This window comes from Canis lupus, chromosome 4 (genome assembly GCF_011100685.1).
Source record: "Canis lupus familiaris isolate Mischka breed German Shepherd chromosome 4, alternate assembly UU_Cfam_GSD_1.0, whole genome shotgun sequence".
Classification (NCBI taxonomy): Eukaryota; Metazoa; Chordata; class Mammalia; order Carnivora; family Canidae; genus Canis; species Canis lupus.
In genome coordinates this window covers 4,727,115-4,749,625 of record NC_049225.1, presented here as the reverse complement: position 1 = coordinate 4,749,625, position 22,511 = coordinate 4,727,115, and the positions used below count along the sequence as shown (strand labels likewise).

Sequence of the window (22,511 nt, the reverse complement as noted above, 5' to 3'; positions counted from 1 at the left end):
AAAAGAACAAACTGATGACTACAAGAGAGGACTAGGCAAAATAGGTGAAGGGACATGGGAGATACAGGCTTCTAGTTGTGGAATGAGTAAGTCAAGGGAATAAAGGCACAGCATAGGGAACATAGTTAATGGTATTGTAATAGTGTTATACGGTGACAGATGGGAGCTACACTTGTGGCAAGCATAACATTACATATAGAGAAGTTGAATCACTGTGTTGTACAGCTGAAACTAATGTCACATTGTATATCGACTATACCAAAACAAACACAAAAACTGAATGGGTCTTGTTTTTTTAAAGCAGACCTCAATGTTGTTTTGAGCATAACTCTTGTATTATTAATGGAGGTAAATGTCTCTTCAAAAAAAAATGTCTCTTCATATATTTGACCATTTATATTTTTCCATTTTAAACTGCCTATTCATTTGCACAATTAAAAAAGGAGGATCTTTTATTTTCTTATTGACTTTTCAGAGAAATTTCAGAAAGGTTTAGAGATTTAACCTTTGTTACACAAATGCCAATGTTTTTCTTATTTTGTTGATTGGAAATGTTTACCATATCAAATTTTTTAAAATGCAGTCAAAACTTTTACTTTATGAATAGTGGGTTTTGTGGTATATTTGGCCTTTCCAAATATTTATGAAAATATTTTCTCCTCATTTGAGAAATAAGTGATACCATAAAGCAAAACAGTGTTAGAATAATTGGGATCCCAGAAAAAGAGGAGAGGGGCAGAAGGTATATTGGAGCACATTATAGCAGAGAACTTCCCTAATCTGGGGGAGGAAACAGGCATCCAAGTCTAGGAGGCACAGAGAACTCCCCCTTCAAAATCAGTAAAAATAGGCCAACACCCCAACATGTAATAGTGAAACTTGCAAGTCTCAGAGACAAAGAGAAAATACTGAAAGCAGCTTGGGACAAGAGGCTCATAACCTACAAGGATAAAAACATTAGACTGGCAGCAGGCCTGTCCACAGAGACCTGGCAGGCCAGAAAGGATTGCCATGATATATTCAAGAGGCTAAATGAGAAAAATATGCAGCCAAGACTACTTTATCCAGCTAGGATGACATTCAAAATAGAAGAGAGATAAAAAGCTTCCAGGAAAAACAGAAACTAAAAGAATTTATGATCATTAAATCATCCCTGAAAGAAATATTAAAAGGGATCCTTTACATGAAGAGAGAGCCAAAAAGTAACATAGACCAGAAAGGAACAGAAACAAAACACAGAAACAGTGACTTTACCCTTATAATGACACTAAATTAGTATCTTTCAATAGTTACTCTAAATGTAAATGGGCTAAATGCCCCAATCAAAAGAGACAGGTATCAGACTGGATAAAAAAAAGCAAGACCCATTGATATGCTATCTGCAAGAGACTTATTTTAGAACCAAAGACACCTCCAGATTGAAAGTAAAGGGGTGGAAAACCATATATCATGCTAATGGACATCAAAGGAAAGCTGGGGTGACAATCCTTATATTAGTCAAATTAGATTTTAAACCTAAGACTGTAATAAGAGATGAGGAAGGAGACTATATCATAATTACAGTGTCTATCCAACAAGATCTAACATGTCCCTGACATGGGAGCAGACAATTATAGAAACCAATTAATAATAAAATTAAAGGAACACACTGATAATACTACAATAATCGTAGGGGACTTTAACACCCCACTCACTGCAATGGTCTGCTCATCTAAGCAGAGGAACAACGAGGAACCAAGGGCTTTGAATGACATACTGGACCAGATGGACTTCACAGATATATTCAGAGCATTTAATCTTTTTTTTTTTTTTTTTTTTTTTTTTTTTTTTTTTTTTTTTTTTTTTTTTTTTTTTTTCAGAGCATTTAATCTTAAAGCAACAGAATACACATTCTTCTCATGTGTACATGGAATACTCTCCAGAATAGGTCACATACTGGGTCACAGATCAGGTCTCAACTAGTACCAAAAGACTGGGATCATTCCCTGAATATTTTCAGACCACAGTGCTGTGAAACTTAAACTCAATCACAAGAGGAAATTTAGAAAGAACTCAAATACATGGAGGCTAAAGAGCATCCTACTAAAGAATGAATGGGTCATCCAGGAAATTAAAGAAGAATTTTAAAAATTCATGGAAACAAACAAAAATGAAAGTACAACTGTTCATAACCTTTGGGATGTAGCAACAGTGGTCCTAAGAGGGAGGCATATAGCAATTCAAGCCTTTCTCAAGAAACAAGAAAGATTTCAAATATACAACCTAACCTTACACCTAAAGGAACTGGAGAAACAACAGGAAATAAAGCCAAAACCCAGCAGGAAAAAAGAATCCATAACGATTAGAGCAGAAATCAATGGAATAGAAACCAAAAGAACAGTAGAACAGATCAATGAAACTAGGAGCTGGTTCCTTGAAAGAATTAATAAGATCGATAAACCCCTGCCCAGATTTATCAAAAAGAAAAGAGAAAGGACCCAAATAAATAAAATCATGAATGAAATAGGAGAAATCACAACCAATACAAAGAAATACAAACAATTATAAGAACATATTATGAGCAACTATATGCCAACAAATTAGGCAATCTGGAAGAATGGATGCATTTCTAGAAATGTATAAACTCCAAAACCAAAAGAGGAAGAAATAGAAAACCTAAACAGATCCATAACCAGCATGGAAATTGAAGTAGTAATCAAAACTCTCCCAATAAACAAGAGTGTAGGGCCAGATTGCTTTCCAGGGAAAGTCTACCAAACACTTAAAGAAGAATTAATACCTGTTCTGAAGCTTTTTTTAAAAATAGAAGTGGAAGGAAAACTTCCAAACCCTTTCAATGAGGCCAGCATTAGTTTTATCCCAAAACCAGACAAAGACCCTACCAAGAAGGAGAATTATAGACAGATATCCCTGATGAGCATGGATGAAAAGATTCTCACCAAAATACCAGCCAATAGGATCCAACAGTACATTAAAAGGATAATTCACCATGATCAAGTGGGATTTATTTCTGGGTTGCAAGTGTGGTTCAACATCTGCAAATCAATCAATGTGATACACCACATTAATAAAAGAAAGGACAAGAACCATAAGATCCTCTCAATAGATGCAGAAAAATCATTTGACAAAGTCCCCTTTATTGATTAAAACTCTTCACAGTGTAGAGATTGAGGGAACATACCTCAATATCACAAAAGCCATATGCAAAAAGCCCAGAGTGAATATCATTCTCAATGGGGAAAAACTGAGAGCTTTTCCCCTAAGGTCAGGAACACGGCAGGGATGTCCACTTTCATCACTGTTGTTCAACACAGTACTAGAAGTCCCAGTCTTAGCAAGCAGATAACAAAAAGAAACAAAAGGCAAAGAAGAAGCCAAATTCTCACTCTTTGCAGGTTGCAGGACACTCTATACACAAAATCCCAAAGACCCTACTCCCAAATTGCTAGAATTTATACAGGAATTCAGCAAAGTGGCAGAATATAAAATCCATGCACAGAAATCAGTTGCATTTCTATCTACTGAGACAGAAAAAATAGAAGTTAAGGAGTCAATCCCATTTACAATTGCACCCCAAATCATAAGATATCTAGGAATAAACCTAACCAAAGACACAAAGGACCTATACTCAGAAAATTATAGAATACTCATGAAAGGGGATCCCTGGGTGGCTCAGTGGTTTAGCACCTGCCTTGGGCTCAGGGCGTGATCCCAGAGTCCCAGGATCTAGTCCCACATCGGTTTCCCTGCATGGAGCATGCTTCTCCCTCTGCCTGTGTCTCTGCCTCTCTTTCTCTCTCTCTGTGTCTCTCATGAATAAATAAATAAAATCTTAAAAATAAATCAAGAGTTAAAGCTTTAAAAAAAAAGAATACTCATGAAAGAAATTGAGGAAGACACAAAGAAATGGAAAAATGTTCTATGCTCGTGGATTTGTTAACATGTCTATGCTACCTATAGCAATCTATACATTTAAGGCAATCCCTATCAAAATACCATCAACTTTTTTCACAGCTGGAACAAATAATCCTAAAATTGACATGGAATCAGAAAAGACCCCGAATAGCCAAAGAAATGTTGAAAAAAAAAAAAAAAAAACCAAAGCTGGTGGCATCACAATTCTAGACTTCAAGCTGTATTACAAAGTTGTCATCATCAAGACAGTCTGGCACTGGCACAACAACAGACACATAGATCAATGGAACAGAATAGCGAACTCAGAAATGGACCCTCAACTCTATGGTCAACTAATCTTTGACAAAACAGGAAAGACTATCCAATAGAAAAAAGACAGTCTCTTCAATAAATAGTGTTCAGAAAATTGGACAGCCACATACAGAAGAATGAAACTGGACAAATTTCCTCACACCATATACAAAAATAGACTCAAAATGGATGAAAGACCTAAAAATGAGACAGGAATCTATCAAAATCCTAGAGGAGAACACAGGCAGCAACCTCTGTGACCTCAGCTGCCGCAACTTCCTGCCAGATACGTCCCCAAAGGCAAGGGAAACAAAGGCAAAAATGAATAATTGGGGCTTCATCAAGATAAAAAGCTTCTGCACAGCAAAGGAAACAGTCAACAAAACCAAAAGACAACCAGAAAAATGGGAGAAGATATTTGCAAATGACATATCAGATAAAGGGCTAGTACTCAAAATCTATACAAAACTTATCAAACTCAACACCCAAGAACAAAAAATCCAATCAGGAAATGGGAAGAAGACATGGAACAGACATTTCTCCAAAGAAGACATATAAATGGCCAATAGACACATGAAAAAATGCTCCACATCATTTGGCATCAGGGAAATACAAAAATAAAACCACAATGAGATACCAACTCACACTGCTTAGAATGGCTAAAATTAACAAATCAGGAAATGATAGATGTTGGTGAGGATGTGGAGAAAGAGGAACCCTCTTACGCTGTTGCTAAGAATGCAAGCTGGTGCAGCCACTCGAAAACAGTATGGAGGTTCCTCAAAAAGTTGAAAACAGAGTTACCCTACATCTCAGCAATTGCACTACTAGGTATTTACTCCAAAGATACAAATGTAGTGATCCAAAGGGGTACCTTGCACCTCAACATTTATAGCAGCAATGCCCACAATGGCCTAACTATGGAAGGAGCCCAGCTGTCCATTGACAGATTGAATGGATAAATAAGATGTGTGTGTGTATATATATATATCTCACACACACACACACACACACACACACACAGTGGACTATTACTCAGTCATCCAAAAAAAAATTAAATCTTGCCATTTGCAATAACGTGGATGAAACTAGAGGGTATTATGCTAAGCGAAGTAAGTCAATCTGAGAAAGACAATTATGTGGAATTAAGGAGTCAATCCTTATGTGGAATTGTGGAATTCTCACTCATATGTGGAATTTAAGAAACAAAACAGAGGATCATAGGGGAAGGAAGGGAAAAATAAAACAAGATGAAATCAGAGAGGGAGACAAAACCATAAGAGACTCTTAATTATAGGAAACAAACTGAGGGTTACTTGGGGGGAGTTAGGTGGGGAATGGGGTAACTGGGTGATGGACATTAAGGAGGGCATGTGATGTAATGAGCACTGGGTGTTCTATGCAACTGACAAATCACTGACCTCTACCACTGAAACTAAGAATACCTATGTTAACCAATTGAATTTTTATTAAAAAAAAAAACACATTTGCTAGTACTTTCATAGGTTTATTTGTTATATTTAAATCTTTGATCAAAGTTAGGGACTGAATTGTGTCCTCCCTCCCACCCCCAACTCATATGTTCAAGCCATAAACCCTAATGTGACTATTTGGAGATAGAGCCTTCGGGTAGGTAATTAAGGTTAAATGAGGTCAAAGGGGGTGATGGGGTTCCCAGTTGGATGGAATTGGGTATGTTTAATTGGGTCTGTTTAAAGAACAGACACCAGAAAGCTTTCTTTTCCCCTGAGCACAGAAGGAAGGCCATGTGAAGACACAGTGAGAAGGCAGCTGTCTGCAAGCCAAGGAGAGAGGCCTCACCAGACATCAACCCTACTGGCACCTTGATCTAGGACTTCCAGCTTCCAGAACTATGAAAAAATAAATTTCTGCTGTCTAAGCCTCCCAGTCTGTGGTTTGCTGTTATGGCACCCCAAACATATACCTACAATTCACCTGAAGTTCATCTGTATAAAATTAGTGATGTATGCAGCTTTATTTATTTTCCAAAGTGCTAGCAATTCCCAGCAACATTTGTTAATAATATATTCTCCACTGATTTGAGATACCATTTGGATCATATTCCAAATTCCCAGTACATTTGGATCTATTTAGGATCTTCTTATTCTGTTCTATTGATTTCACTAATCATAAATCTTTAAATACTCTGATTTTATAATAAATTTTCATACCTGGCAGGAAAATTCTACCTATCTTCTTCCTTGAACATAGATACTTAAAAAAAAATTCCTGGATACTCTCACATATTTATTCATCAATTTCAACTTTAAAATAGTTTTAAGTTTGCTCTCTCCAAAAACAGAAATAGAATTTTGATTAGACTTGTATTGAATTAATTTACCAAGAATAGACATTTTTACCAATATTGACTCTGCCTATTCAAGAAGGTATCACTTTCCATTATCCAATTGTTTTAACCTTCCTTCTTTTAAGTCGTTTATGCCCTTTTATGTTTGAGTGTTTGTTAAAAATGTCTTATACATTTACATATGGCATTCTCAAAATCAATTTCATTGTTTAAGAGATAGTTAAAAAGGATACTGAGGGTGACATTTATTTATATTACTGCCACCATTTTATTGAACTACAGTCAAAGAATGTGGTATGAATCATCTACTTTTTGGAATGTATTTTTTTTAAAAGATTTTATTTATTTATTCATGAGAGACACAGAAAGAGAAAGAGGCAGAGACATAGGTAGAGGGAGAAGCAGGCAAAGAGCACAACGTGGGACTCAATCCCGGAACCCCAGGATCATGACCTGAGCCAAAGGTAGAAACTCAACCACTGAGCCCCCCAGGTGCCCCTAGGATGTATTAAAGCGTTCCATGATTGGTACTTATAGAACAGTGTTTTTAATATTTTCTGGAAAAAGATATATGTCCTATAATCTATCAATCAGATCAACCTAATTAATTTTATTATTAATATATATGCTTACCTCTCTTTTGTCTGGTTGATCTACCAAAAAGTAGGAAAGACATGTTATCCTCTTAAACAATTTGTCCATCTTGGGATCCCTGGGTGGCGCAGAGGTTTAGCGCCTGCCTTTGGCCCAGGGCGCGATCCTGGAGACCCGGGATCGAATCCCACGTCGGGCTCCTGGTGCATGGAGTCTGCTTCTCCCTCTGCCTATGTCTCTGCCTCTCTCTCTCTCTCTCTCTCTCTGTGACTATCATAAATAAATAAAAACTAAAAAAAAAAAAACCCAACAATTTGTCCATCTTGACATTTTGTCAAACTTTGCTTTGTATATTTTTGATATAATTGGATCGTATGGTAAGACCATATTTAGCTTTATAATAATCTGCCTCCCAAAGTGCCTGTACTACTTTTGTATTCCCACCAGCAATAAATGAGAGTTCCCACTATCCCTCCAATCCTTGTCAGCATTTTAGATTTTAATCATTCTAATATTTGTGCAGTGATATTTCATTACTATTTTAATTTGTAATTTTCTAGTGGCATATGATGTGGAGCATCTTTTCATATGCTTCTTTGCCATCTGTATATCTTCTTCGGTGAGATGTCTGTTCAGATTCTTGGTCTATTTTTTAATGGGGTGGTTTGTTTTCTCACTGTTGAGTTTTAAGAGTTCTTTGTATATTTTGGATACTAATCCTTTAACAGATATGTGTTTTGCAAAGGTTTTCTCCCAGCCCATGGCTTGTCTTTTCATCCACTTAATGGTGTCTTTGACGGAGAAGTTCTTCATTTTAATGAAGTCCAGGCAATCAATTTTTCTTTTGTGGATTGTGCTTTTGGTGTTAGAACTAAAAACGAATTGCCAGATCCAAGGCCCCCTAGATTTTCTCTTGTGTTATTCTCTAGATGTTTTCTAGTTTTGCTTTTCACATGATTGATTTAGATCTCATTTTTGTGAAAGGTGTAAGGTCTGTGTCTATATTTATTGTTTTGCGTGTGGTCATCTAGTTGTTCCAGCAGCATTTGTTGAAGAGACTAGCTTGTCTTCACTGTATTGCCTTTGCTTTTTTGTCAAAGGTCAGTCAACTATACTTATGTGGGTCTATTTCTGACCTCTCTATATTCCATTTTTTTCTTTATTCCTCTTCTCCACATAAATGTCAGAATCTGTTTGTCAGTATCAATAAGCTAACTTGCTGGGATTTTTATTAGTATTGTCTTGAATCTATAGATCAAGCTGGGAAAACCTGACAAAATCTAACAATTCTGAGTCCTCCTATCAATGAACATGTAATATCTTTATTTATTTAGATTTTTTATCTCTTTCATAAAGTTTTGTAGTTTTTCTCATTTAGATCCTGACATATTATAACCAGTGGTTACAAATGACTGATCTGAGAAAGTGAAAGTGAGTGAATTAAACCCGAGGCAAATAGTTGGAGACCTGAAATCAATTGCGTCAAAGTTGATTGGTAGAAAAGTTGTGAGCAATGTGGCTCACAATACAGGGAAGAGAGTGGGTCCCATTACCATTAGAGTGGAGCCTGTGACAGTTGCAAGTTAATACACAGCATAGTAGCTCTGGAGAAATTTGGGCCAGGAAAGTGGACTATTCAGTTGAAGCAGCTTAGTCTCAACACCTGTCTCAAGTGATCTTAATATAATACAATCTTACAAACCAAAGCCCATTGGTAATCTGAGCTTGAGAAGATGGTTTTCTTTCCAAGGCAGAATGGTATGATCAAACTAATATTAAGCTTCTGTTAAACACTGGAATGCCCAAAGTACCAATCTAAAAAGAAAATATGCAACAATGACTAGAATAACCCCAAAGGTTGGGAGTAGAGAAAAGAACACCACAGTGGGCTGGGCTAACTTCTTCATCAGATTATGCTGGCTTATATTCAACCCATGTTAGAGTCTACCTTTTGGAATAAAAGGTAGTATTGAAGGAAATAGACTCTCAGGTCATTCCTGTGGAAGAAGCCACCCTCTGCCTCACTGGTGACACTGACTCTTCAAGACACCTAATATTCTTTTGCTCCTATTGTTGATGTTTATACATTCCATGAACTGACATAGATGGGCAGAGATCTCTTTAACTATTTGGCACCTGATGGAGTAAAAATGTCTGATGCTCAAATCTGAAGATTATAAAGAGTAAAAATTGAGAAGACTAACCCTATCACATTAACAGATAAAGAATCCAGCAGAATTCCAAGACTGAATTGATTTAGTAACCTGGTAAAGACTTTGGAATCCAGATGCCTAAGGCAGATGACTTTTGGAGTGATTGCTCAGAGAGACTCTCTGTGGTGAGTAAAATGCTTGGCTCTCACTAGTACTCTAAAAGATGGGAAAGAGAGACTGGGCAAAATGGCACTATTAGTAAGAAAGGGGATCCTCATAGTGTTGAAGATCTAGAGGTGAGTGGGGCTTTGACAATGCTTATGAAGAATGCATCAAGCCTAACTTTATGCAGACATTAGAGGGCACATCAGTATTCATTCTTGATGGAGATGAACTCCTCTGGCACAGCAGACTCAACTGTACTAAAGCTTGTTGGCTCTGATGGTTATACGGTGATTGAAGGTGGATTGGAAACAAACTTTTCATTGAAAAAATTTCTTTAAAAATTTTTAATTATGGTAAAATACCCATAACAAAAAATTTACCACCTTCACCATTTTTAAGTGTATAGTTCAGCATTAAGTATATTCACATTGTTGTACAATCAACCTCCAGAACTTTTTCATCTTGATAAACAGAAACTCTGTACCATTAAACAACTCCCCACTGCCTTTCCCCCCAGCCCCTGACAACCACCACTCCCCTTCCTGTTCCTATGAATTTGACTCTTCTAGGGACCTCATATAAGTGGAATCATACAGTATTTGTTCTTTTGTGACTAGATTAATTCACTTAACATAATGCCCTCAAGGTTCATCCATGTTGTGACCTATGTCAGAATGTCTTTCCTTTTTAAGGCTGAGTAATATTCTGTTGTATGGATATACCAGTTTTGTTCTTTTTTTCATCTTTTTAAAATTTAATTTTTTATTTAAATTCAATTTTCCAATGTCTAGCATAACACCCAGTGCTCATCCCATCAAGGGCCCTCCTTAGTACCACAGTTTGTTTATCCATTCATCTGCCAATGCACACAGGTAGAAGCAACCTGTTGGCTTCTCCAAATAATGCTATGAGCTGGATGGACAAATCAATTTCAGTTTTTTGGGATATATACTCAGAAGTAGAGTTGCTGGATCATACAGTATTTTTAATTTTTTGAGGAACTGATATACTATAGTTTTCTATAATGACTGTATCACTTTACATTCCCGACACCAGTACACAAAATTTCCAATTTCTTTACATCTTCATTGACACTTGTTATTTTCTGTTTTGTTTTGTTCTGACAGCAGCTATCTTGATGGATGGTAGGGAATGAAAAAGGTTTTTAACACCAAATGCTGATATTCTATTCCCCTCTCTCCTTTGGTAGAGCTTGTTGCTCCTGCCTGGACCCTTAGAATGCAAGAAGGAGCCCTAAAGAAACAGTTGGATGAACTCCACCAAAAGCTTATATGGAGGAGAATATAAAGCTGGTGGAAAAAGGCTTCAGTAAGTTAGAGAAATAAATCAAGAATATCCAGAGGTTTGGGGTACCAGTAGCAGTGACCAGTGCAGCCAAAATGGATACTGAAGCCAAGTGGACCACAGCTACTGCCTCACCAAACATGGGGCCCTGATAATCTGATAAGTACTTCACTAGGCCTGTGCAAGCTGTTCAGAAGGCTCACCCGCAGGTCCAGCTCCACCATGATTCTGAGCTTTTGGCTGAAGGATCCTTACCCAGAATATCTGTGGGGCAGATAACACTGAAGTGGCCCTAGCAACTCAATACAAAGTTAGAGACCTCCCAAGGCAAGACTCTGGACATCCACCGAAAAGCAGGGTCTCTGTTTCATAGCCCTGATTAGAAAAGGTGCTCCTGCAGGTGTTGCTTATTTGTGATGTATGAGCCAGTGTATGCAGCTGCGGGTTCCTGTGCCCCTTCAGTGGGAACAGGGCCATGATGCATGGACTGTCTCACACGACTCTGTTTCTGATATTGATTTGGGCTCTGCAATGAAACAGATGATGACTGGGATGTTCTAAATAGATCAGGTCCATCCATCCTTCAGTGTGACCAGTGGTTGTTATGACCCAAGTAGTGTGTGGGTTGCAAGGGCTAGACACTCACCCCTGGTTGGAAGAAATTGCCAACCCAGTGAGAATTTCCCCTGGAAATGTCTTCAGTCTTCATGTACACTATCATGTGTATAATACAAATTCTGGACATCTGTATCTCCTTTACTGAAATCCAATTGTATACAATGAAATAATTTTGCTAAAGAAGCCCACATTTTGTATTATATTTAATTTTCTGCGTAACTGAGAATATCATTTCTAGCCCATAAATGACCACTTGGCTAATTAGAGAATCCTCTGCAGAATTTTAGAATTTTCATGTAATCTTAGGCTGGCCTCTTCTGAACTGCAGTGCAATGTTGTCCAGACTGATACTTCTGCCCTGTGTAGGTAGGGCACTTTGGTTTAATGATAAGACTTGAGGTTCTGGGTTGGTATCCCTACCTCATCACAGAATTGTAGGCCTAGGTTTTCTTATCTGTGAACTGGGGAATGAACAACACCAATATCTTAGGGCTAAGGTGAGGATTCAAGCACTTAACTCATATTGTTAGATGTACTTATCCTAAATGGTCCTTTCTTCTGCCTGTATACTTCAGAGGCTTTTTGTTTACTTTGGAGATTAAGGAACTTCAGCAGGTGTATTTGTCTCGGGGTTTATTATTTTCTATGATACTCCTTCCTGGAACATGATGAGCTGTTTGGATCTGCAGATTCAAGTCTTCCTTTATTTAATGAAAACTTTTTATATTCTCCCCCTTAAGAGTATTTTCTATTCCATTCGTCCTCCCTGCCTGGAACATCAGCATCCAAATGTTGGAATGTTGCTGCCAGTCTTTATTTCTATCACCCTCTAACTGCTTTGATCTGACTGTTCATCTTTTCTTTTGCATTATGTATGAGTTTCTGAAGCCTGTGCCTCACGTCATTAATTTGGTTTTCTACAGCATGTGTTACATTCTTTGCTTCTTCTAATGCTGTTCCCCATCCCCCCTAAATTTCTTTCCTTAGTTTTCCACCTCCTTTTCCAACTCATTATTTTATCTCCTCTTTGAGCTAGTGTTTCATAGATTCTATGTTTTCTTTACATTTCTTGAGACTATAAAGCAGTTACCTAAAGTTTTCTTTGGTGTTCTGGAAGAAGACTTTTTCCTAAATGAATACTTTATTGCTCTTCTATATGCTATAGTCTGGTTCTTGATTTTTTTGGCAGGATGTTTACAAAGGTCCATAAAATTTGTACGGAACCACAAAAGACTCTGAATAGCCAAAGCAATCTTGAGAAAGAAGAACAAAACTGGAAGTATCACAATCTTAGATTTCAAGACATACTACAAAGCTGTAGCAGTCAAAACAGTATGGTGTTGGCACAAAAGCAGACACAGAGATCAATGGGACAGAATAGAGAGCCCCAAAATAAACCTACACTTATGTCATTAACTAATCTATGACAAAGGAGGCAAGAATACACAATGGAGAAAAGACAGTCTTTTCAACAAACAGTACTGGGAAAACTGGACAGCTACATGGAAGAGAATGAAACTGGACTTTCTTACACCATACGCAAAATAAACTCAAAATGGATTAAAGGCCTAACTGTAAGAAGACCCAAAACCATTAAATTCCTAGAAGAAAACATAGGCAGTAATTTCCTTGGCATCAGCATAGAAACATTGTCCTAGATGTCTCCTGAGGCAAGGGAAACAAAAAACAAAAATAAACTGTTGGGATGACACTAAAATAAAGCCTTGTAATCAATAAAACTAAAAGGCAACCTATGGAGTAGAAGAAGATATTTGGAAATGATAAGGGGTTAGTATCCAAATATATAAAGAACTTACGCAACTCAACACCAAAAACCCCCAAACACTCCAATTAAAAAAAGGATAGAGAGGGCCAACCCTGGTGGCTCAGCGGTTTAGCGCTGCCTTTAGCCCAGGGTGTGATCCTAGAGTCCTGGGATCGAGTCCCACATCAGGCTCCCTGCATGGAGCCTGCTTCTCCCTCTGCCTGTGTCTCTGCCTCTCTCTCTCTTTCTTTCGATGTGTGTCTCATGAATAAATTTAAAAATCTTTTTTAAAAAAAGGGCAGAGAACCTACATAGACAATTTTCCCAAAGAAGCATCCAGATAGCTAACAGACATGTGAAAAGATGCTCAACATCACTCATCATTTGCATCTAGGGAAATGCAAATCAAAACTACAATGAGACATCACCTCACACCTGTGAGAATGGCTAGAATTAGAAAGACAAGAAACAAGTGTTGGTGAGGATGTGAAGAAAAAGGAACCCTCGTGCACTGTTGGTAGGGATGCAAACTGGTATAGCCACTGTGGAAAACAGTATGGAGGTTCCTCAAAAAATTAAAAGTTCAATTACCATATGATCCAGTAATTCTACTACTGAGTATTTACCCAAAGAAAACAAAAACATTAATTTGGAAAGATGCATTTTTTTTTTTACAGATTTATTTATTTATTTGAGAGAGAGAGGGAGAAAGAAAGCAGGGGGAGGGGCTGTGAGAGAGAGAGAGAGGGGAAGAAAGACTCCCAAGCAGACTCATGCTGAGTGCAGAGCCTGACATGGGGCTTGATCTCACGACCCTGAGATCATGAACTGAACCCAAATCAAGAGTCAGATGCTCAACTGATTGAGCCACTCAGATGCCCCTGCTGCAATGCTTTTTAAAAATACTGCAAAATTGGAAATAAGGGAAATGTCCAAGGATAGAAGACTAGTTAAATAAATTGTACATAAGGTGATGGGGTAAAGAAGTAGTAAAATGACATTTCAGGAGAGTATTTACTGACCTGGATATGTCATCATAATATACTATTTGGTGGTATAAGCCAGGTTGCAAAATATAATCACTCCAATTTTATAAGAAGAAAAATAAGCAAATAGCTAGATGGAAAAAACATGAAAATGTAGTGGTTATAAATTCTTTAAATTTTCTTCCTCATATTTTTATTTTCCAAAATTCTCTAAAGTAAATGAGTACCATTTTTATGAACAGAGAAATAGCTTTATTTATTTATTTATTTATTTATTTGTTTATTTATTTATTTAAGATTTTTAAAACTTATTCATGAAAGACACAAAGAGAAAGAGACATAGGCGGAGGGAGAAGTAGGCTCCATGCAGGAAGCCCGATGTGAGACTCGATTCTGGGACTCCGGGATCATGCCCTGGGCCAAAGGCAGAGGCTCAACTGCTGAGACACTCAGGGATCCCTAAAATAGGAATTAAAGCCCTCAGAATAGGAGACCTATTTTCTCAGTATCACCTGAAGCCTCTGGATGTTCTCTCTCTCTCTCTCTGAGGAGCCTTACACACAGTAGATGCTTAGAGATATATCCAACTTACTCTCATATCTTTATGGTTTGAAAAAAATTCTAAATAGAGTAAGCAGAGTGTATGTAAAATATATCTGCTATGCTTGCAAACTCAATTCTTGTGTTTTTGCATTGCCTATACAATATTTTTATCATGTATTAACTTTTTTATTATTAATTTATTAAAAGATTTTATTTATTTGAGGATGGAGGAGGAACAGAGCGAGAGGGACAAGCAGACTCTGTGCTGAGTGCAGAGCCCAACATAGGGCTCGACCCCATGGCCATGAGATCATGACCTGAGACAAAATTAAAATTGGACGCTCAACCGACTGAGCCACCCAGGAGCCCATGATCATGGATTCTCTTTTCTCTTAAACACCAAATTACAAAACCTCAATGTCCAAGAGTAATTGGGAATAATGTCTTTTTTTTTTCCTAAGGCAATTCTATTTCCCTTTTCAAATTGTTTTCTCTCAAATTTTAACTGTTATGGAGAAGACTGTGAACGATTGTCATTACTTGTCATGATATAATCTTTTTTTTTCTGTCAATAACTTCCCAGACTAGTCTCTTCTGCGGCTGTCTTTTAGGCTTTAGCTTTTAGAGCTTTCATCAACTAACATTATTCTTTCTGCTCTCATTTTTTAGCAGTCTATGGGACGCAAGTTGATATAAAACATGTTGATCTATCTGTCAGCAATCAGCATATCAAGGCTGTGTTGACAAAATTAGTCTCAGCTGAATGGCAGCCCTATTAGGGATTGTTAGCACATCCACAGCTGTTTAAGTCATCTGCTACAGGCCTTAGAGCAAATAGAAAGAGAATGGGCATTGTCGGCTGGCAACTCTGTCAGCTGTTTCCTGGTCCCAGCTGAGTTAGGTTTGCTTAAGGGTGTGGTCCACCTCCAGAGCCTACCAAGTCACCAGCCCAATGTCAGCAACTTCTTTTCCTGCAGGGCAGGAGAATCAAAGCGCCCTCAGCGGTGCCCAGTGGCAGGAGAATCAAAGCGCCCTCAGCAGCTTCCATGAGCCTTCTGGGAGCCTGGGACCTGGTCTGCTTAGGATCTCTGTACCTTCCCCACGGGACCACAACTTCTCCACAGTAGCTCTCTCTCCTGGGCTGGACAAGCTGGCTCCAGAGACCATTTTCTCCACTTAAACCTCTTATGCTTGGTTCAGCTCATATCTGCCATAACTGTTTGACAAATTTTCCCTGTTTGATGATCAACATCACTTATTATAATTCTCAGTAGAATTTTATATTGCTTAAGCCTCTGAGGGTGAGAAAAAGAATAAGGCTCTGGGTATTCTTCTCCTGCGGACCAAAATTATTTCCATGATAGTCATCTGTATGTGCTATTTTATTTTTTTAGGATCCTGAGTATCATTTTCCAGGCTTTTTGCTTTTAGGGAGGCCATACGGGTTTTTTTTTTTTTTTTAAGATTTTATTTATTTATTCATGTGAGAGACAGAGAGAGGCAGAGACACAGGCAGAGGGAGAAGTAGGCTCCATACAGGGAGCCCCATGCAGGACTTGATCCCAGGACCCCGCCCGGGATCATGACCTGAGCCAAAGGCAGACTCTCAACCCCTGAGCTACCCAGGCATCCCAGCCATATGGGTTTTATGTTGAATCTTTTTTGTTCTTATGATATGTGGCAAATATTTACTTTTTTCTTTTTTTCTTTTCTTTTTTTTTTTTAGCAGCTGATACTGGTTCCCAAAGAGAGAGCCCATCTTTGTTAGGAAATGGCCGGAGGAGCTCCTAGATCAGACAGAGAATAATCCCACGGTTGCTGGGAAGCAGGTGTGAGTTGGAGGAGGTACTCAACAAACAGTAAATGCAGGTAATGAGGGTGCTGAGGCGGTGGGAAGAGGGCTCGGAACCCAAGTGCGTGTGGGCCTGAGGTCTGGCCATGGGCTGTGTATAAAGCCCCAGCCCATGTTCCCCGAGAAGTCTGGGATGAAGCAGACGTTGGCCCTGGTGCTTTTGTGCAGATAATATTTTGGGGGGACAAACAGGACTTTAAGACGACAGTGGATATTTTGGCTACATTTTCCCTCCATAAACTGCCCAGACTTCTCTGAGTTCAGTTCTATGCTTTTTCTTACCTTTGCAACGCAAACAACCACCTAATGCGGTTACTTTTTTCCTCTTCTCTCTCCCTTAACAGACATCCTGTTTACTATCATGAACTGGAAGCGTCATCCTTCCCTTCCCTCCTTCTACAGTAGATTCACTTCCAAACCTTGCCAGCCATGGTCCTTTCTGGTTGCGTTCCCAACACCTGTCCTAGCCCGTGCTGTCCCCCAGGCCCCCCACGGCTGTGCTTCCACCCGGGAGCAGCTTCCGTGGGACTCGTAATTGCAATTATTTCCTCCACAGAGCCTCCTGATATTCCCCCTGCAGTGTACTCCTCCCTCTGTCCAGGGCCCAGCGAGAGGCATGGGGCACTCATCCCACCCCTCCACCCCTCCCCTACTCCGCAGTAGCCTGTCCTTTCTTCTAACACGTGCACCTGGCATTCCCACCACTTTTTCTATGAATTCAGTGAATTCTATGAACTGCTCCTTGACTCCTTGCATGTGGCTTCCTTCTGTCACTTACCATCCAGGCTCCTCTTTTCCCTCCTCCTCTCCTGCAGTGAACTCCCACCCATTCTAGAAAGACCACTTCTTCTCCCTGGTGACTGTCTTCCTCTTTCCTTCCTCCTCAAGGCCTTATTAAGGTCAATTTGTTTTTTGGGTTTTTTTTATAAATTTATTTTTTTATTGGTGTTCAATTTGCCAACATATAGAATAACACCCAGTGCTCATCCCGTCAAGTGCCCACCTCAGTGCCCGTCACCCATTCACACCCACCACCCACCCACCTCCCCTTCCACCCCCCCTAGTTTGGAGCATCCTTGATGGCTTCTCTTTCTCTCCAGATCTGTGTTTTAGTGTCTAGCTAATTGATACCGCACTTCATTTTGCCAAGAATTGCATCAAGTAGATTTTTTTCCCCAAAGCCCTGCTGTGCCCTGAAGCAAGAGGTGTCTAGGCTTACAACCACATGGAAGCTTTACCCATTAGGATGGCTATTATAAAAAGTAAGTATTGGCGAGGATGTGGAGAATATTGAAACTTTATGCATTGCTGGGGGATATGTAAAATGGCATGGCCCCTATGGAAACCAGTGTGGTGGTTCCTCAAAAGCTGAGCTAGAATTACTGCATGATCCAGCAATCCCACTTCTGGGTATGTACCCAAGAGAACTGAGATCAGGAACTCTAAGTACTTGCACACCCATATTTCAGAGCAAGACTGTTCACAGTAGCCAAAAGGCGGAGGTATCTCAAGATGATGCACACTGTCAACAGGTGAATCGATAAATAAGATGCGGTACATGCAATGGAATATTCTTCAACCATAAAAAGGCAGGAAGTTCTGACACATGCTACAACATGGACAAACCTTGAGGATGTACGCCATGTGAAATAAGCCACACACACATTCTCTTATATGCATAAGGTTCCCAGAATAGTCAAATCCATAGCAACAGAAAGTAGACTAGAGGTTGTGAGTGGCTGGGGAAGGGGGGAATGAGGGGTAGAGTTTCTGTCAGAGATCATGAAAAGTTCTGGAGAAGGATGGTGGTGACGATTGCATGATACTGTGAATGACCTTCATGCTGCTATATACTTAAAAATGGTTAAAATGGCAAATTGCATGTTATGTGCATCTTATTACTTTTTTAAAAAAATACATGTTCAAGGTTTTGTGAGTGACAGAAAAAAACTCACATGTGATGGTGCAGCTACAGCAGAGATATGTCCCTCGGGGCCACTTCTTTCCATAGGAAGCCCTGGATCATCTTTTCAATAACAAAACTCTGCCCACTCTGAACCAACCTGATGTGGCTGTCAGTAGCCTCCTCCCTGCAATTGTGACAGTCTGAAGATTACTGCAGGAAGCACTCTCCTGGGATTCCATCACCTGGTCACCGTAGGAACAGGATGACCTACCCTTCTGAATACCATCTAACAAACCTGACTTTGAGTTGGCTTATGACTTCTCCTTGTTCTTTTAGAGACTGTGCATGGGTCTTCAGGGACTCTTGAAGAGCCCTTCATTGTGGGGACATCTGGTGACTATCAGGGCTGAGGGGTGGTGGTGACTGTCACAGATGAGAATCTATAATTACAGAATTTAATGTCCTTGCCAAAGTTAGACTCCTGGGCATGGCAGCTGTCCCACTGCCAAAACCGGTGCCCACTTTTTTCCTAGTCTCTGGACATGGAGCTTGATAGTTGGGCTCTAACTTCTTTCTCCCTGGTGTCTCCCACACGGACTTTTTTGAGTTCTGCACCTGTTTTTTTGGTGTGTCTGCCTCTCTGATCCCATCTCTGCACTCTCCTCCTCCCTACACCTGTTTCTGCAGCTTTGGCTGCCTGCTGGCCTCTGACAACTTCATCTCTTGCTAGCAGGTCAGTTCTCTCATGTCCCCGGCTCCACACTTCATCATCTGGATGCTCCGTACCTATGTACCTGGCACCCTCAAGCTGTCCAAAGTGGCTTTTGCAGCACAACCTGCAGCTCTTCTGTCAAGTCCAGTTGCTGGAAATGAGCCCTGCTTAGCTTGCACTGGCCCCCTCTTCCCCTCCCATATCACTTCAGAACTAACTACCAGCTCCTACCTCCACAAGGCCTCTGAGCAATATAAGGGGGCAGCCCTGTGTGTTTGTATCCCAGCACCACGGCTAGGGCAGAGCAGGTTTGTAGGCATCTTTATCAAAAGGGCAAGTCTCTAGGGGCACCTGGGTGGCTCAGTCAGTTGAGCAACTAACTCTTGGTTTTGGCTCAGGTCATGATCTCAGGATCTTAGGCCTGAGCCCTGCATTGGGCTCTGCGCTCAGTGTGGATCTGCTGGAGATGATCTCCCCCTCTCTCTCCCTCTGCTCCTTCCCTGCTCACTCTCTCTCTCTCTTTCACTTAAAAAATAAAATAAAATCTTAAAAAAAAAAGAGTCTCCCCACCATCCTCATCCTCTCAGCAAATGCTTGTCCTGTGTATCTCATTCTTAGATTCATTTCTGTACTATTGGGGCTCTCCCTCCTTTAGAATTGTTTGGTTCCTTGCTCTTTCCTCTCACCTAGAGATCAAGGAGTGATGTCTAATATATAGCTGGTATCAATACAGGCAAGATGGAGATCCTGAGTATAAGTGGCATACTCATGCCAATGTGTATCACACTGCATCCCCTCCTTGCTTCATATATCATTATGTCACTGTGCATGCTTACTGTCACCTTGGATAGCTAGAAACTCCAAAGCCTCAGGGGAGGGAATGACTGTCCTGACAGAGGCAGGAGCTGGTACTCTCTGGCCATAACTTCTGCATGAAGGCAGGTCTCAGCGATGGGAAGCCCGTGAAGGCCTGTTTGCTCTGCCAGCAGGAGGCTTTAGGAGGCACCCACTGCCCCCATGCAATCTGTCTTTTTTGAATCCCAGATGCTTGGGTGAGACCCCTGGTGTTGTGTGCCCAAGGCCCATTGGCCTTGAGACTCCTGCTGTTAGGCTCCTGATGGGGTTCCAACTCTATCACAGCTGATGAGCCTAAATGGCATTTCAGGGCCACATGTTTTGCCTGGCCCCCTGCCTGCTCGTAAGTGGCATCTGGAGACTAGGTGATTTCATCTTGCCTCAGCCTTCCCAGCATGAAGAGATCTACACTCATCAGTGAAAGAACATGGTGGGAAATGACTGGCACCTTTCTTCACTTTTCCCATAGGAACATTTGACAAACACAGTGCACGGTTCAATGCTCCACTCCCAACAGCATCCCTGTCAAAATACCCAACATTGCCTAACCTCGACGTCACTGGATTGGGAAGAAAAACTATGATTGATCTCGCTGTTAAACCCTCTTGCTTATTGGCATGACAACAGAGCTAAATAGAGCTGGGATGAATATGAGTCTATTTTTGGCAACTCCTTACGGAATTCATGCACACTGTGTATTTTGCATCATTTGAATCCTTGAGCACACTTGGAATTTGGATGCAAACCCTCATTTGTAAATGTTACAGCTGCCAAGGTTGGCTGGCAGCTCTGCTGGGTGACGTGTTAACTCTCAGAAGGAAACAGGAGGAGTGTTGTGAGCTGGGTTTTGGTCAGAGGGTAAGGCTGACTCGTGCATGCTTACCTTCACCCTGTCCATACAGGCTTCCATCTTCAGCTGCTCTACAGCCTTCCTGGCTTGGGAGATGCTAGTGGTGCTGTTGTTGGACATGACTTCTTTCATTCTGCTGCCCCTGAAATAAGCAAAGGTGAAGAACTGGAAGTGCTGCTTCCAAGGTGAGGAGGACTCTGGCTTACCTTGATCCCCTCTCATGCCCCCTACAGCTTCTCTGTCTGAACCAGGGAGCATTTGTATGTGAGCCCTCCTGGGACCAGAGAAAGAAATGTTTCACTAGAGTGAGGGAAGCGTGACCTCAGATTTACATTTAGCAAGACTTTCTCAGCTGTAGGTAGAGGGAGTGGAAGACACCTGATGGCCCCAGTGGTACTTTGCTACCCCTGTGACCATAGGTAACACCTTGACTTCTGTGTAGTACTTTTTTTAAAGATTTTATTTATTTATTCATGAGAGACACAGAGAGAGGCAGAGACATAGGCAGAGGGAGAAGCAGGCTCCTTACAGGGAGCCCGATGGGGCACTCAATCCCCAAACCAGGATCATGCCCAGAGCCAAAGGCAGACACTCAACTGCTGAGCCACCCAGGTGTCCCTTCTGTGTAGTACTTTGTTAGGAACAAATAATTTTCCTACACGTTTGTTCATTCACTCTTCTAGGAGCCTCTAGTTGCAAAACATATTAAGTTCTGTTTTGTAAGTAAGGAAAGTACAAAACTCAGAGAAATTAAGACAATAGCTAAAGATCTTACAGCCAAACTGCAGATCTAGAACCCAGACTCAAAGCTTTGAAGCCCAGCGAAGGAGGGTTCTTTCCATAGTTTCAAATGGCCCCCCAACAACCTACTGCTGTAAGTACTGTGTTTCCCTTGAAAATAATTGCTTTATTATTAATTTTAACTTGCTCTAATTCCAAAAATCTTAGACTCTAGGCTGAGAGTTTGTTTTTAAACAATAACACACACACACACACACACACACACACACACACACACACACACACCCCTATCCCAAGCATTGATATATTTTTTCTAGAAGAAGCAAGAAATTCTCCCTGATGTGACATGGAATCATGCCACATGACTAAGAAAAGAACAGTGTAATGCTAACTGTTCCACAAGCAACCATAGATTTCCACATAGATGCCGTAGGTTTCAGTTGCCCCCGTCTAATGACAAACTATTTGGAAGGGGCCCAATCATTCAGTCTGAGAGCCGAAAATGGGTCACACAGGGGGCAGTAGCTTCCAAAGGCACACAGGGAAACATGAGGAGGCTAAGCCGTATGTTGGTGCACAGGCCACGTCTGTGGGGTTTTCACATATGTGCAAACTCTGTGGTCCAGGCGAGACATGGTGGCGGCTTCACATGCCCACATGCAACTTTTTGAAATCTCTTATTATTAGATACAGAAAAGCTGCCTAAATCAGAGTCTAGTAGGTGTGTGTTCCTGTCTTGGTTGGGAACTTCTACTCAATGACAAAAGGAGAATCATGAATAGTTGGCGCTTGGAAACCCTGGGGTCTCCTACACCCCACCATGGAGAGTCGTGCGTGCATTTCTGCATGTGTATTCAGGTATATATATGTCCCTGTGTGTGTCCTCTTGCCTGAGGTGCCTGCCCTGTGCCCAACCATGTGTGCGTGGCTG

At 40.4% G+C, this 22,511-nt stretch overlaps 1 protein-coding gene across 7 annotated transcripts in view; it reads right to left on the bottom strand.

Annotated features, from left to right (window-relative positions):
* Window positions 1-22,511, bottom strand: part of GNG4 (G protein subunit gamma 4) — an 80,885-nt gene that overhangs the window by 12,224 nt on the left and 46,150 nt on the right. For all 7 annotated transcript variants that reach the window (XM_038533847.1, XM_038533849.1, XM_038533846.1 and 4 more), the window contains one exon: window positions 20,873-20,981. In XM_038533847.1, coding sequence (XP_038389775.1) covers window positions 20,873-20,971 — 99 coding nt within the window. In that variant the 5' untranslated portion in view covers window positions 20,972-20,981. The remainder of the gene's footprint in view (window positions 1-20,872; window positions 20,982-22,511) is intronic.